Source organism: Lagopus muta, chromosome 1, assembly GCF_023343835.1.
Source record: "Lagopus muta isolate bLagMut1 chromosome 1, bLagMut1 primary, whole genome shotgun sequence".
Lineage (NCBI taxonomy): Eukaryota > Metazoa > Chordata > Aves > Galliformes > Phasianidae > Lagopus > Lagopus muta.
In genome coordinates, this window is record NC_064433.1 from 55,378,595 (window position 1) to 55,395,568 (window position 16,974).

Sequence of the window (16,974 nt, forward strand, 5' to 3'; positions counted from 1 at the left end):
GCAATGTGAATACTCATAAATGCATGATTACAGGCATTTCTACTGAAGGAGAGAGGAATATTGATGCAATATTAGTCATTTTTATTGGCTTAATATTCTTCTTTTGTAGCACCGTATCCAAACTCCTACATCTTTCTTTACATAAAGTAGTTATCCATCTAAGATGGCTTGTTGTTCTTTTCACTCCCAATCCAGTGCTCCTCTGCTCCTTAAGGAATGCCAGTGTACCAGGATTCGCTGTCATCTGAAAGGTCCTGCAAGCATTGCTTTCAGCTTTCAGATTCTTGTGTAACAGCTTCCCCTCTTTCTCTGCTCGCTCTGTTTTGTCAGTGCCATAGGATAGCTGAGGCCTCTCATGAGGTATTTTTCACAGTGCCTAGAACATCATGGTTTTGTGACCAAGTCATGGCAGGACCGTGCTGATAGCTCAGGAGACTTTTGTATGATGGTAACTTGTTTGTGAATGCGGCACTCCAAGGCATTCTTTAATGGAAAAGATAGCTGATGGTTATAAGTCCTGGTGAGCTGTGGTTTGTGAAAGCAGCTGGAGAGGCTTTGGGACAGTTGGAGGGGCCCACCACCATTGATCCTGCCTGAAAAACAATTCAGGCAAAAAAATGTCCTTGAAAGGAAACTGCATTCAGTGTATGCTCTGCCTTTCCCTGGGTAAGATGCGATGCTGAGACTAGAGAACAATTGGTCCCATCACAAACTAAGACCAGATTAATCAGCTCTGACCTGGACTGGACTGGCCAGAGTGAGAGAACAGAGGGAAAAGGACTTCTCTCTTTGTAGAGTGTGCACTCAAAAAGTTAAGAGTTGGATTCCTTTTTCTCCATGCCATTTCTGTTTCTGTTGGGGCTGTTTCCACCATTAAGCCTAATTACTTAGCTTTTTATGTGCTATCCATTTCTTTTCATCATTTTAAAAACTTCAGTTGCCATAACAACATAATGCAATCAGTGAAACATAGCAGCTATTTTCTGTAGTCAAGGTCTGTGCACTGTCAAGGATGTGAGCCATTTAAGCAAATCTTCGCTATCCCCCTTCCTCCCTCCTCTTTTTTACTCTCCCTTTCTCTCCCTAAACAAGCTCATAACAGGAAGAAGAAACCATCAGGAGTAATTAGACACAATAGCAGAGCAAATCCCAGTTGTACTCGTGCAGTCTCATATAATGAACTTCTAGCACTAATCTTGGAAGTGTTGATGTTCCTTTTTAATCACTTTTTTGATGTCATAGATAGATTAGCTACAGCAGGACCTTGATAATCCATGTGAGAGCCAGGAGACCCAGTGCTTATTTGGAAAAAGAAAATGTAGAGCTTCTATACGGCGACACACACTTTACTCATTTTTTCTTCATTCATTCCTCAGTTTCAAATTTTTCTTGAAAATATATGCCCACTGCAATATATTAGTAAATAGAAAAGAGTGTATTTTGTAGATTCATGGGATTTAATAATGAAAATCCTTAGCATCTATTATTAAATCATTGCTGGAAGGCTGGGAGAAACCACCACATTTTTGTGTGGGTGGTGAGACTTGCAACAAAGCATAGTATAACTGCTGGGTCTCTACTGCACACGTATATAAAAAGCAGCCCAAAAATAAATCTGGCAGTCTGATTCAGTGCTATTCTAAGCAGAGTGAATATAAGATCTATCCACGATGTCTTACTCACTCCTTGACCTCCACAAAGGCTTCCCTAGAATAGTAATGAGTGAGTTTTGAAGCCTGGGATTTGGCATAAGCAGCCTCCAACTGGTGAAGGACTGCAGGGTGTGCTTTGCCTTCACAGAGCTTGCCTGTCGTGGGCAGAGTCTTCCGGTGGCTTCCAAGTCGATAGTTCCCCATTCACTGTTTCCATTTGTATGCTTGTGTTTCAGCACCTTGTCCAAGCAAAGGAAGAACGTCATCAGCTGTGTCACTGTGCATGATTCCCCCTACTCCGATTCCTCCAGCAACAACAGCCCTTATGCCGTGCAACATCGTGCAGGACAGAATAACGGGAACACGTACGACACCAAAGGGGTTCCAGAGACTCACTGCAGTGGGAACCCCCGAACGATCATCGTGCCACCACTGAAAACCCAAGCCAGTGAGGTGTTGGTAGAGTGTGATAGCCTGGCACCAGGTAAATTGCACCTCTTCCGTCAAGAGAATTAGTAAGAAATAAATGATTTATCTTGGAAGAATCTCATTGTTCGGTTTCATTTTCTTTGTTTGTTTATTTTGTTTTCCAAAGAAACCGTGCTCCTGCCTTGCTCTCAAGTGATACATCTGTTCTTGGGAGCTGTATTGCATTGCTTATGTGTCTTGGTACATACAGGAGTCACAGGGGCAAGTGTTACTCCTAGTTACTTCTGTGCAAACTCAAGAGCAGAGTGCAGTCTTTAGCTCAACATTTGACAGGAAAGGCTCCCAAATGCAAGTGTGAACCTTTGCTTCCCTGCCTTTCCATAGGTTTACAACATAAAAGAGATTGAAAACACATGTGCATTTTCATCTGAACTTATTGACGTTTCTGGGAAGAACAATTCCCCAGCATCTTCACTATGGACTGATGAGTTTTGCTCATCCAGAGCCTCTGTAGTATTAGATAGTATAGAGTGTTGAAAAGGGGCTTATGTGGAAGTTTGGCCCAAAGCAATTGGCTTTGTGCTACTTGACAGTCTTTTCTTTAGATGCACTGCTGGTGAACACGAAGGCTCAGAGAGTGAGCTCCCCACTAGCTCGCTCTCCCTCCCTTCCTACTCACCAAGAGGTCAGTCAAGCCAGGGCTTTTTTATGCTGTGCACAGTGTACTTTCCTTCCTCTCTTTGGGATTTGTACCTGCATCATACAGTTCTGCTGGCAGAACAGTTTCTCACACTTCTGAAGGATCTTTAAAGCCTTCTCCAGGGCCAGTTTGGGGTCCAGATCTGCTTGTCTGCCTCTAGGATAACAGTCTGGTTTGAGTATAAGAAGCACTGCTGAGGTATCTCTTAAGAGAAGCCATTTTCTTATCCTGCTTCTGTTTTATGTCTCCTCCTCAAAACCACTCTGGAGGAGACTCAGTGAGAAAAAGATAGGGTGAGCAATTAAAGAATGTGATGTAAGCTACAAATGTGTTTCCTTTCCTGGCACAGTCACCACCAGTCACCACTCATCCTCCTACAAGTCCAAGTCCTCCAGCACCGTGACCTCCACCAGCGGTCACTCTTCAGGGAGCTCGTCTGGAGCCGTTGCCTATAGGCAGCAGCGACCAGGAGCACATTTCCAGCAGCAGCAGCCTCTTAATCTAAGCCAGGTAAGTCAATTGAGACAGATTTTGGTGGTGCATCACCCAGCTGCAACCCACTGCTCCTCCAGTATGGGCTGTCCTTTTCTAACCTAATGATAGTTGGGCCTCGTGTTGAATTTGATGGATTCATTTCAGCTACATTGAAGAGCTTGATATGATAGCTCTGGAAGTAGAGACAGTGCAGATCCCAGCTGTGAACGGGCTGGCAGTGTTCTTAACGTGTGTTTGGAAGTCAGATGATCTAAGAATGTGAGCGGTAATAGTGTAAGATTGGAAGATGCATTAGCTCAGACACAAGGTGGTGAAACAGGGCCGTGTAGGAAAGTCTGAAGTCTCTATAGCTGTAGGTAAGTACAGGGAGAGTATTTCCTGAGGAAAATCTCCAGCAGATGTGACAAGGCAAAACTGAGCCTCTAAGCATAAACAGGACCTCTTGTTGCGTAACGAGTTTGATTCATTCCATGATAAATCTGGGCTGAGATCTGAACAAAATCGCATTGCTTGGCATCAGGCAGTTCTCAAGATGTTTCATGGTCTGTGATCAAAATGCCCAGGGGATTCCCCAGGAGGTTCATTAAATGCCCTTTTCACAGGCTGCACCTGGAGCCTCTCCATTCCCTGAATTGAGGTGCTGAGTAGGGAAGTTACAGCAGTTATCAGTGTTTCCAGAGGAGAATGTCTGGAGAGCTCAAAGGACAGTGCCTGTTTGCTTCCAGAGCAGAACTGGTTTAAAACAAAATAATTTGTAGGAGAAAAATGTCCCCTCCCCTCAAAGTTTAGTTGAAATTTGAACTAGCTTGAAATAAAAGCAAGTAAAAATGGAGGCAGTGGGTGAGAAGCTGTTTCCAGGAGCAGAGGAGAGGAGTGGCTGCCATATTTTAAACCACAGTGACAGTATAGGGAGCTGTTAAAAGGATAAAAAGAGTTGGAAAACTAGAAGGAAGTAATATGGAGTGCTGCTCTTCCTGCCCTCTAATTTCTACTTTTTTGTTGCTGAATATTCTCACTACACTGTAATACAAATGACTGGTAGAATTCTGTGGCGTTGTGCAATGCGGAAAAAAAAACAAAAAAAAAACCTGAAGAAATCTCTGAATAAGTACTTTGTATCTGTCCCACTGCAAGAAGATGCTTGTGCTGAACTAATTATGTCTGAGTAGATGAGGGTGCCAGGCACCTGCAGGATCTGATCGAGCAGAGGGTTTTATCTCTAAAAAATAGAGTAGCTGCTTTACTTATCCTGGAAATGATAACCTTAAAGACCCAAACTGAATGAAAATAAATTGCCTGTTCCAGGCGTAGCTAGGTGATTTAATTCCCCTGAGATATCCATGCACTGTATTACATCATCAGAGAGGTCAGTAACAAAAGCTGTGTGTCATTCGAGTGATTGGAGATGTGGAAGTGTTCCTAGGACCCAAGCATCCGAGGCTGGGTCTCCATGGGAGCTGTGTCAGCAGGTTGTGTCTCACAGCGGGGAATTCTGCTCTCCTTTTAGGGGCCACTGTGGTGAACATGTAAGGCTACAGTGTCTTGCTAGGCTTGGGAGGGACCTTTTGCTATCGCCTGTTCCCAAGGGAAGATTGTGGTGATGCTGAGGATGTCAGGAGAAGAGCCAGGGACTTTCCCGAAGCCGTCTCGGTTTCACGGGGTGGCCCCCAAGCACCACTGAGGATGTAAAGAGCCGTCTCTTGTCTTGTAACCGGTTATCACTATTGCTGTCTTTATCCAGGCCCAGCAGCACATCACGACTGATCGCACAGGGAGTCACCGGAGACAGCAAGCCTACATCACTCCAACGATAGCTCAGGCCCCGTACTCTTTCCCGCACAATAGTCCCAGCCACGGTACAGTTCATCCTCACTTGGCCGCGGCTGCCGCTGCTCACCTGCCCACCCAACCCCACCTCTACACATACACCACCCCGGCCGCCCTGGGCTCCACGGGCACCGTCGCACACCTGGTGGCCTCCCAAGGGTCTGCACGGCACGCCGTGCAGCACACCACCTACCCCGCCAGCATCGTCCACCAAGTCCCCGTCAGCATGGGCCCGCGGGTTCTGCCCTCGCCCACCATCCACCCGAGTCAGTACCAGGCTCAGTTTGCCCATCAGACCTATATCAGTGCTTCTCCAGCCTCCACAGTCTACACTGGATACCCACTGAGCCCCACCAAGGTCAACCAGTACCCTTACATCTAAACACTGGAATAAGGAGCGAGAGACACGCCCGCCACGGGGGAGTGAGGCGGCTGCTTTTGTACTGAAGAACATGACAAATAACAATGCAATGGGAGGCTCGTGGGAAACTTGAACGAAGGAGACTTTCAGGAAGAAAAGAGAAAGAGGAAAGAAAGGGGAGAACCAATTCTACACTTTTTATTTAAAAAAAAAAATTAAAAAAAAAGAAAATGGAAAAAAAGAACAGAAAAAATATAAAACCACAAAAAAAAAAACAAAAAAAAAAAAACCAACCATTCTGCACCAAACTAGAGAGAGAGAGAAGCAGAAGGACCCTCCAGCGGGTCCTGTGTTTTGAAGAACTTCACCAATAGACTTTTAAAGGTTATTTTCATCCAATAGTGAGCTACATTTAGAAATTTGTTGTCCAGAACACCTAAAATAAAATCCGTCAAGCATTTAATCCAGTAGGTGTATGGATTAGGGATTTATCCAGCACTTCAAAGGGTTTTGCCCCATTTTTGGCTGTGGTCTCTGTATCCCAAAGCACGCATGAGGCTTTGGGGTTCTTCTGGAAATAGAAAATGGCTAAAGGAGGCTGAGGGAGGAGGAGAAAATGTTGTCTCAGTGCCCTTAAATTCTGACCTAACACTGATTTGCTTAAACATACGTGGGCAAAACAGGCCACGCTCTGCTGGCCGAGATCAGAAGCAATGGGGTTGTTTTTTTCCCTTTCCTCAAACACACTGGATAAATCCCTGAGAAATTCTGTTCCTAAATGAGACCTCTAATAATGTATGTTGGATTTCAGTTTTGTTTCATTTTGTTTTACTTGGAAGTTTTCCTTTTAATCCCTAGCCGTTTTAGTATAGGAGGAGACATTTTAGCTGCCCCCGGTAGAATGTAGCACTCTACAGGTCATACACCCTTTTTACTCTTTTGTGTTGAACTTCAACGATACCAATAGATTATTCCTCAATGTGATTGCACAAAGAAAAGTGATATAACATAGGCATGTAAGAAATGTGATTGTCCAGGTATGTATGTACGTGTGTGCGTGTGTGTGTGTGCAGATGCTGCCTTCTCTCTGTGGTGTGTTCCTCGGCACAGCCATTACAGCTGTCACAGTCTTAGTTTTACATCATTCCCTCGTAGTGCCTTACCGAACTACAGATGCGGTTTAAGGGTTTACTTCCACTGGTACTCCTAGAAACTGACTGAGGCTAGTCGGAATTTAATCTCAGCTCTTTTTCTTTTTGGGTTGTTATTGCTGATTTTCTTCTGGTGGTGGTGTTTTCTTTTCCCACGTCGTCGATCTTAGCTCACTTGGCATGGTGTTGGGGAGGCTCATTGGGGCTGGAAGCGTGTGTATCAGGATGTTTCCTCTAGCACTGGATGGGCTGGAAGGGACAGAGTTGTTGTGAGAACCAGCATGCTTCCCGGGGGGTCTGAAGGTGTGTTTGTGGATTGGCCTCTTTCTTCCTGTTGGAAGAATAGCTTTTCTCCCCTAAAACTGAATCCTTATGCTTGCTGATGCTAAAGTAGAAGGACAGAGTCCTCCCGAATAGTCAGATTGATTTAGTTGTGTGTTTGGGAGCTACACCCTAGTCTGTGGGAGGGGGCAACAGCAGCTGTTGTCAACAGCTCTCACTATATCTGTCAATGGGAGGGGATCAGCAATGGGCTAAGTTGGGGTACCAAAGCAAGCATGGCAAAATCCAGTTGAGGGATTCAAACTCAGGTTTCATAAATGATAGAGCATTGAGAGTCATTGGGCCTTACCCACTGTAACACAGTTGTGGCAGAATGCATTTCCCCTCCTCCCCCTAAACTTGCTCTGGAAGATTTCCCGCATTTGGCTGTCCCTAGAGCTGGGACCACATTGTAGTGTGAGTCCTCCATGCCGAGGAGCAAGGGACAAGGGAAGTTTTGCTGGTAACAGCAGTTGCACTGCTATATCGGGATTTAGAAGTGTCTCAGGAGTACCCTTGTACACAGAAGGGTTTGGAAGGAAGGAGAGAAGAGAGTTTGAAAGAAAGTTTCCGTGAAAGCTGAAGTCTACGTGGGTGCTCAGTTCCACTCCTCGTTTCCCGATAACTGGAGCATGAAGTATTTAAGTGTTTCACAAGATGCAGGCTCATCGCCGTGGTGGCAAGGGATGGGTTCCCTGGCAGCACTGGGGAAGGAGGTTCTTTCAAGAAGGGAAGCTAACAGAAAGATGAGCACAAATGCATTGTCTTGTGGTGAGTGCTTGGCTGGTCTGGTAAAGGGGATCCTGCTACGCACAGATGGGGTAACAAGACTGTTGCCTTCTGGCAAACCACCAAGTAACCTCCCTGGTTGCCAGCTCTGATTCCTGGGCTGTCCTTACACAGTTTTCTTTTCCTCCTGTCCTTCGTTCCAGCTCAATATACTGTAAGTGAGGATGCGATCTCCCAGCAGTCTGTGCACCTTACGCCTTCCATTGGAAATACAACGCATCCCCTTTCATCTGGGGCAGAAAAATAATTCCCCGTTCTCTTTCTGAAATTCTGTTGCATTCCTCTCCTGTCCCACCGGTTCAGGAATGAGAGTGTCATGCTGCTTGTGTCATGAAAAGGAAAGATAATGTTATTTTATTGTATGGTTGTTACGATTATTGTTATTATTTTATTGTTATTATATTTTACTCTGGGTTTTAATTGCACATGCATTCCTTAATCTTTGTGTTAATTCTTTCTTAGTATCGTTATTGTTGTTAATTTTATGTCCCTTCATCGGTGGCATCAGAAGGGTTGCTGTGTTTGTGAACACAGCAGGAGAAAGGGGAAGCAAGGTTGTTCTGAGAATGAAATGACAGGGGGAGCGTGCGGCTCTGTGAGACAGCCTGGAGGGGCAGGAGGTGTCCTCCACTCCCCATCTGCGTTTCAGAAGTCTAGGAAGATTCATTCAGAGGCCAAAAACAAACAGCAGCTAACAACGATCTGTCAAGGGAGCTGGATTAAAGGCAGGTGGGGGGCTTTACGATCTAGCTCAAGATCATTTTGTTTTGATTGGACACTTCTATGAGATCAAGACCCCATGTGCTTCAGGCCATGATCAGGTGGCCTTCACAATTAACCCAAGGCCACGCTACGTGTTAAGATTGGGTTTTCCCTTAGGCAAAAGCAGATAGATAGTTCCCCAGAAGCAGAACTAGCAGAAGAACCACTGTGAAGGAGGGCAGGTGGCTCCCAGTCCCATCACTGGATGAACAACACTGGTGTGCACAGGATGTTTTCGCTGGGTAAAACAGGCTGCAGAGAGCAGGTTCCTCACCTCTCCTTCTCTCTGAGCATTAGTGAGGTGTTCACAGATGCTTGCTTGGCATTTTTTTCCCCTGATGTAGATTTTTTCTTCTTTTATAATTATTTGTTTCAAATTTTATTATTAAGCTATTGTAGTCTCTAGAATGTAGGTATTTATGTTTTCAATTTGCTCTGTTAGAATGGGGGAAAGCAGTGACTGAATTTAAACTCCTTAAAAAATGTTAGGACTTCAGCAGAGACTTAATCATGCACCTGAGTGCTTTGCAAAAGAATAGACTTAAACCCTTTGAGTTAATTACTTGTTTATGTGCTTCTCTGGCTTAGGACTGTTGAAGCATGGAAGGCTGTAATCTCAGTCGCAATCACATTTTAGTTGTATTAACGATGTTTTCCCTGTGTACTTATCTGGTCTGCTCTCCCACTTCGGCTTGAATCTGATTTCAGGGGCGTTGAACAGGGCAGCATGGCTTGAATCTGATTTCAAGGGTGTTGAACAGGGCAGCATGGCACACGTGGGCAGCAGAAGCAATACTTGTCAGAGAAGGTGGCCTGTTACATTGCTCTCACTGGAGTTGCTGACCTGCCAGCTGTAGGGGTGGGAGAATCGTGGTGAAGGGACACTGGTGGCAAGGGATGAGTAGCATGACTATTGAATTGCTGTGGTGTTGCAACACTGACAGTTATGTTTTCTGGTGCAATTCAGCAACACCTCTTCCCTCACACCCATACAAAGGCATAGGATGGAAAAGCGTGGCACTGGTAGGCACAGAGGAAATCTGATTGCCTTAGCAGAGGAAACAAATGCTTTGCATGCTATCAGTGCCACATGCATAACAGCCAGCTTGTTTTGCTTGCGGCGTCCTCTGGGGAGTAAACAGGTCTGGCGTGTTTGGGTTGGGTTGGTGCTCTTTTTGTGCATGGAATGAACTGCATGGAAACTTGAGAGAGGGGGCGAAGGTTTAGATGCTGGAAGTGTTAAGAATGGCTAGTGGCTGGCACTATGGAAAGGCAGTCCCTTTCCACATTGTCTCATCCTGCTTTCTCTGTGTGTGGGAAACAGAAAAAAGCACAGACGTTTCCTCTCCTTGGGGGTGGATGTTCAGCTTACTGCTGTGAAACCAGAACATGGAAGAGAGTGGAGAAAAAAATTGACCTGAGCAGAATGGGAGATCCAAACAGAAGCACTTCCCAGTGCAGACGGGGTCAAATCCAGTCATTTGAGAGAGCAAATGCAATCGCATCTTCCTCAGTGGGTTGTGCTTGCTTGCACTAACAAATCAGGCCTCATCAGATCTCTGTCTCTCTCTAGTGATTTTGTCATGATACCCGAAGCATCCAAGAAAGGGACATTTCTATCTGACATGTTTCCTTTCTTATACTTTCAAGGGATTATATCTTGCAATTTGGTTTGAAGGAAATTCCCTTGGCAAACTTGAAGGGTGATAAACCCAGCTTTTTCGTTAACCAAAGAAAATTTTTTTAAAGAGAGAGAGTAGAGACCCCCAGCCAGTACAGAAACCAAACCAAGCCACGGCAGTCAGGCAGCAGCGATGAGCTGTGGAATTGCCTCTTTCATCTTCTTTTACTTTTTTCTCTCTCAAGTTTCTATTGTTATCTCAAGTAGCTAGCTTGATAAGCAGAGAAATTCACACTAAATATTGCTGCTATCCTAAACTTTAGGGGATGTCAAAAACTTTATTCTTCTCTCATTATCATTCACCTTAGTTAAGATGTGTCAGTGGCAACAGTGTGGTGTTGAAATTGGGAGGGAATAAGTCTCTGATTGATCTGCATGCTTCTGTAGCATTTGCTCTGGATTTAGGATCCTGGTTTTGCTCCATGGGTCAGACCCCAAACAGAGTTGTGGTGTGAGGCCTCTGCAGGGCTAGGCACAGGTGCTGGATGGAGCAGTGTGTTTTTCCACAGCTTGGCAGCCAGCCCATCGGAGAGACCTGCTGGATGCAGGATGCCTGTACGTAGGGTGTGTGTAACTGATCTTAGCCCAGAGTGGGGAAAATATGGGATGAGGAGGTTTTCCCCTTCCAGCTGATGTAGCCATTCCTGTTCTATTGGAATGTGTGTCTCCAGTGCTTGATACTTGTCCTGTCACCCCCTTGTCCTCAGATCTTCCTAGTGCTCTAATCAGGTGCCCAAGGTCCCTACTCGCCACCTGTGGTCTGCAACCATGTGTGCAAGTTGTCCTGCTTGTCCCATGTGCATGGAGGTGGATCTGTGCCACCAGGCTCCCCACACCACAGCACTGAGGAGGAGGAGGATGAAGAGGAGGAGAAGGAGAATTCCACCCAAGAGCAGAACAGGCCACAGCTGCATGCCTGAGCTCTGGTCATGCAGCAGTGCTCAGAGCCAGGGTGCCAACCCTGTGGCAAACAATGCTGGAGCTGCTGTGGGAGGCACCAGGTTGTCCAGCTGGGCCTTGTGGTGCACCAGACCTTGGCAGGCCGCTGAGGCCAACCCAGGTGTTGGACAAGCCAGAGCTGTCAGCCTGGGGCCCGGTGCTGGAAGTGACTTCTTCCCAGGGTGGCTGCTGTCCCATAGGAGCTATGGGGGCATGTGTGGCAGCGTGCAGGATGAGGGCTGTGGCAGCCATGCTGGGCCCTGCCTGTGCCAGGTGTGGTCAATGGAAGGATGCATGTCAGAGCATTTACAGCATCAGGAGTAGGATCCGAAGCGTGAACGAGCTTGGTTCCTCAAGAGTCTTACAAAGCATACTCGGAAGGTTGGCTTTCTGCATTTCTAGTTTGAAACTCCTGTTTCTCATTTACGGGTTAGCTTTGTCCTTCCAGTTTTAGCAGTGCTGCTATAACAAACTGTTTGTGTGTGTTTGAGGATAAAGGTTTTTTTTTTGTTTGTTTTTAATCTTTTGCTTATCGTAGTTAATCTAAGAAAGGCAATACTAAAGGTATATTTTTTTTCCAAAAATGATATTTTTTACTGCACTGATAAATATTGTGACATCTCTGTTCTTAACTCTTTTGCTGTGAGGGGAACCGTGTGCAGACTCACACCTGTAAATACTTGCGTGTACTTCTGACAGCCAGGGATTCTTTTCTTTTTTTTTCTTTCTTTTTCTTTCTTTAGGGCAAGGTTTCTTCTTTGAAACAAAGCAACGGGGCAACAATGCTCAGAGCAAAGCGAAGCGTATCCCACTTTGAGAACATAGTCAAGGAGTTTTCGAAGTGTTGGCGCAGAGTTAACGTTTAATGCTGACGTATTTGATTTGATTATTATTTTTTTTTCCAGCAAATTGTTTGGAAACGGATAAGACAGAAAAGCTTTGGTCTGGAGTTCTGATCAGAAATGTTATCCGTCTGTTTCATGGCACCTCCCCCTTTTATTTTCGTTGTTGTTTTTCCTTTCTTTTTTCCAAACTGGCTCGCTGCAGGCTCACTGCCCTGGGCTCTCGGTCAGCCGGAGGCTGCGGTGCTCGGGGACCACCGGCCCCTTTGGAAGCAAACCCACTGGCCAGGACCCCGGGTGCTGGCCCAGCAGAGTGCGGGGTACCCTCGGGTTTTTTACAGAAGGATTTAGATACACTTATATTACGCAAACTGTGACCTAATGGCAATAATTACCTCAAATGTGGGCATTCATCCTGGTTTTAGCCTTTCTGAAAACATGTAGCCAGCTTGAACTTCGATTCAAAGACTCTAAACTCTGTATGGGCGGAATAGCGATAAATGCCCACCCTGGTCATTGTTGCTTGAGTGGATTCTGACGACCGTGAATCTTTAAAGAGAGAGAGTTAAACCAAGGAATAGATTACTCTTTTATGTATTTTAATCAATTGTGATGTTAAATGCACATGTAAGTATGTATGTTTATAGCTACTGTAAAATGCTTTGGCCTTCTAGAAGATATTTAATGAGTCACATTTTAAACCGATATGAACTGAATAATAGACTGTGGCTACTTAAACAGTTTTCTGGCTACATTTTATAGTTATTACAGTGTTTTATAGTTTACATTTAAACTGGTACTTTTTAAGGGAAATCTTGTGTTTGTAAATGACACCTTCAAAAACTCAATAGAGCTGCCTCTTTTTAATTTTGCCCTTTAAAAATGGAAAAGTACAAGTGTGTCTTTAATATGTATATTCTGTTTCGAGATATAACATAGTGTTGGAAAGTCAGTCCAGAGATCAAGTAATCCACTGTATTCCAAAGTCTGGTTGAGAAAACACTCCACCCACAGTGCAGATTTAGCACGTGTAGTCAAACAGATAAGCTATGTTCGTGCTTGTTTAGATTACGTACTTTACTGAACTCCTTGGGTTGAAGCAGGGAGCACAGCACTCCCAAAGTCACTGTTCTTTGTAGGATCCTCATCTCGATGAAGATACCCGTGTAAGGAGAATGAAGGATATTCAAAGGAAGGATCATATTGTACTGTTGGTCAATCATTAGCCAAATAATTAATTCCTGAGTTAGCGATTTCCTGTTTTACTTTGGTTTTGTGTGTGTGTGTGTGCGCGCGTGTGTGTGTTTGGTGTGTGACAGCCACTCAGAGGCAATGCTGTAATTTGGCTTTTGTCTGTTCACCCCGTTGTTACAAGCAGTGCTTACCCCCACAGAGACGTGTTGAACCAGTAAACGAAATACAAAGTTCATCGACCATCCCCTTGTCAGCTTTGTTTTCTTAGCCAACGTCAGTTCCCATCAGCACTGTCTCACTTAGCTGTCTGGCTTGGTCTTTTGTGTTCTGCCACTTGAGTAACCAATGAATACGGTATAAATATCTGCTGGGCAAAATGACACTGCGTGCCCTCTTCCTCAACCATCGTGTACGGCTGCCCTCGGCACTTGCCTGGCCTCTTCTTCTTGGGGTCAGACCCACAAGCACCAGCACACTGGAGTGGAGGAGGCAGAGTCCCGCTGAATACTTTGGCTTGCAGCTTGTCAGGCAAGAAGGGGTTTCTGCCACTGGCAACACACATCCCATAGAATCCGCTGGTTACACGTAGTGCTGCTGCCCTCAGAAAGGAAGTAACAGGCTTCTGCAGTGCTTCCACATCGCGTGGTTACATACAACACTTCTGGATCTCTTTCCCCCTTTTTATTCCTTCTGTGTTCGATTCTGTACTTTATTTAATTTCATTTCTGTTCTGTATTCTTCTCAAAATGAGACTTCCATGGATATCCCAGGGCACAACCATTTCAGGTGTAAAAAAGGATCCCATCCCATGTTTCACCAACTGAGAAACCAAGGCTTTTTGGGTACCGACTCTACTTGGGCAGAACCAGAATGTAGCCTGTGTCTTTTATACCAAATCCAATTTCTGAAAGGAGCGGAAGTGTAACTAATAGCTTTATTAAAGGAGTGAGAGAGAGAGAGAGAGAGTGAGAGAGGGAGCGAGACGGAGACAAGAGAGAGGGGCATCTGGGAAGTGGTGGAGGCTAGACTCCGGGTAGTTAAGAGCCAACCAATGGGTGAGACTTTTGTTTTCCAAATGGTAAAATCCTTCTAAAACCAGGAGTGGGGGAGTGGGGGGACCTTCTGTTTTGTACCTTCTGACTGCTCACAGAGCCAGTGCACTCTGGATGGAAAGTGGAAGTTTATGAACACTGCACCGAAATTAATAATGGGGAGAGAGGGGAGGATAAGCTGTGAAATACGGTCACCGCTGCAAGGGGAGGGATGCCCCTGCCCGGCTCTGCATCTCCAATGGTTCTTTCTCTACAGCATCATCTCAGCCCAGATACCCCACAAAAGCCCTGAGCCGTTGTGTTCCTTCACTGTACGGTTTCTGTAATAAGAGTGTTAATCCATGTTAATCTTTGTGAAAATTATCGTGTGCGACAGTATTTTCTTGTGTACTGCTTTTTTCCTATGTGAATTGTCCCTTTATTTTTTTTCGTTGTTCTTCTTATTCCTTTTTTTTTTTTTTTTTTTTTTCTTTTTTTTTCTTTTTTTTCTTCTTCTTTTTTTCTTTTGGTAAATGCGTCTTCTTTTAAAGAAAAAAATATTAAAAAAAAATCAAAAAAAAAAAAAAAAAACTGATGTGTTGTAGACCTCTATGTAACCTATTCCTTAGTCTCATATTATAGGTATGTTATAAGAATGGATATTTTACTTGGCTTTAGAATGTTTTACAAGAAAACTAATTCTTAACCAATCAAGTTCTTGCTACTAAAAAGAAAAGAAAATGCTTGTGTTTTTCATCATGACGTTGTGTGCTTCTAATTAATAATCATTTTCGTTGTAGAAAAATGGAGTGAATTTATATTAGTCTTGGAAACTAATAATAGCATTGTAAATTTATGAGATGATTTTAACAGAAAATACATTATAGAAGAATATAGTTATTTTAATTGTAATATTACTAACTGTAGGGTGAGAAAGGAGGTCCCGTTGTGGTGAACTATGTTATAGCTTGTTATTCACGGTTTCTTTTTGATCATTTTTTCGGTCTCTGAGGTGAAACGAGTTATTAATCAGAATTTGTAAACTCACATATGCATATTGTATATGTGTAGAAATGTAATCACACTTTGTCTTGGAATTACATTAAACTGTTTTAAGTCACTGCAAGGTTTGTGTGTCTGCGTGTCTTATGGCTGGGTAAGTTTGGGCCGAATGTTTGGTTACGCAGTTCCTTTTCTTAATCTTCCACATCTGTTTGAAAACCATCACTAACAGTACCATTAATAATAAGTAAGCAGTTACCCCTCGGCAGTGACACTGATGTGTCAGACCACATTTTCTCCCAGAGAAGGAAAGCACCCACACTGAGCTGCTAGCTCTGAGCTGCATGGAGCCCACAGGGTTGAGACTTCACACCCCTCGTTGTTCCCTCCCTGGCACTCCGATGGAGGTGTGGGCAGATAGCAGCCAAGTTCTTCTTTGCATGATGCCCGAGCTCTCGTTGTTGTTTTGTAGAGCTTGTGTATAAAACTGTAAAAAATGTTTTTCACTCCATTGTCCAAGGCAGACAAAGTTATTTCTGACTGTTTTTTCCCAGAAGAAGAAAAACTGCAGTTTGAGCAGGTCTGCTTTCAATGGAACCTCAGGTGACTCTCAGGAAGGGAGTGAGGATTTCAGCCAGCAGAAGGAAGCGCGAGAACTGCCTGGGAGCGTCAGACCCCACCAGTGCCCCAGCTCTGGCATCCAGGCTTCCTGAGTTCCGCAGGTACAGTCATTTCCAGGGTTTCAATTTGTGTCATTTACCCACACATCCACTTACAAACACTGCTGTGTTCATTAAATCTAAGCTTAGTAGCAATTTTACTGAAACCCACCTAGGATTTACTGATTAGCAATAGGCAGGACTACCCAATCTCCCGCCATGAGCACAGCTAACCCCAAGGAGCCTACCCCATGTCGAAGGGCTTGAGCATCTCGCACAGCTACAGGGCTGCGTATGAGATCACCTCCCTCTGGGCCACTCCTGAGCTGCACTTGGGGCTGGGTGGGAGGTGGCTCCCACCCAGAGTTATAGATTTTCTAGGGCTACAGGAATGCTCATGGTGTGGTGCAATCACTGTCCCTGGAAGTGTTCCAGAACCGTGTGGATGTGGCACAGAGGGACGTGGTCAGTGGGCATGGTGGGAATGGGATGGTGGGTAGTTGGACTGGGTGATCTCAGTGGTCTCTTCCAATTTCAGTGATTCTATGATTCTATGAACGTGGTCACCTAGGGAGCAGCATGATTCAGCTGGTGTAAATGAGCAGCACCAAGTCTGGGTCCCACTAACTCTTCCTGAGCCAGAAGAGATTTGTCCTGCTGCTCTGAGAGTGCTCACCTAAGCAAAACTGCTTCTTTCAAGGTGATGATGTCTCTTACTTAAAATGGGGATGGTCGCAGGCACAGAGATGCGGCACCTGAAATTTGGCACCTCAGTTTGTATTTATAGTTATTAGGAGAACTTCTCTGACTTCCAGCACTGCTCAGCCCTCCTGGTTGCCATTCACTCCAAATGAGACAGGAAAAGGAGACAGGGAGTGGAGCAGTGCTGCTCGGTGAGCCTCGGAGAATTGCTCTTCAGCCCCTTTTCCCCAGACATACTAGCTCCTTTGGTCACAGGTCTCCTCACCTCATCTTCCCCTCTCAAAGCAACCCTACGGGTGTCACTGCCCTCCCCCTGCGTGGCCCCACTTCCTCACCTCCACGCTCCCTCCTTTATTTTCTCTCCGTAAGGCTTTGACCCCGGCATGCGTGTGCATAACCGAACGGTGCTTGTAGGGGAGGGTGACCACGGCCGCTGC

General features: G+C 45.0%; 1 protein-coding gene across 5 annotated transcripts in view; it reads left to right on the forward strand.

Annotated features, from left to right (window-relative positions):
- Nucleotides 1-14,765, forward strand: part of HIPK2 (homeodomain interacting protein kinase 2) — a 130,873-nt gene extending 116,108 nt beyond the window's left edge. For all 5 annotated transcript variants that reach the window (XM_048944971.1, XM_048945230.1, XM_048945057.1 and 2 more), the window contains exons 13-15: nucleotides 1,889-2,136; nucleotides 3,131-3,291; nucleotides 5,018-14,765. In XM_048944971.1, the coding sequence (XP_048800928.1) occupies nucleotides 1,889-2,136; nucleotides 3,131-3,291; nucleotides 5,018-5,485 (877 nt within the window). In that variant the 3' untranslated portion in view covers nucleotides 5,486-14,765. The remainder of the gene's footprint in view (nucleotides 1-1,888; nucleotides 2,137-3,130; nucleotides 3,292-5,017) is intronic.
- Nucleotides 14,766-16,974: the final 2,209 nt, after the last annotated feature.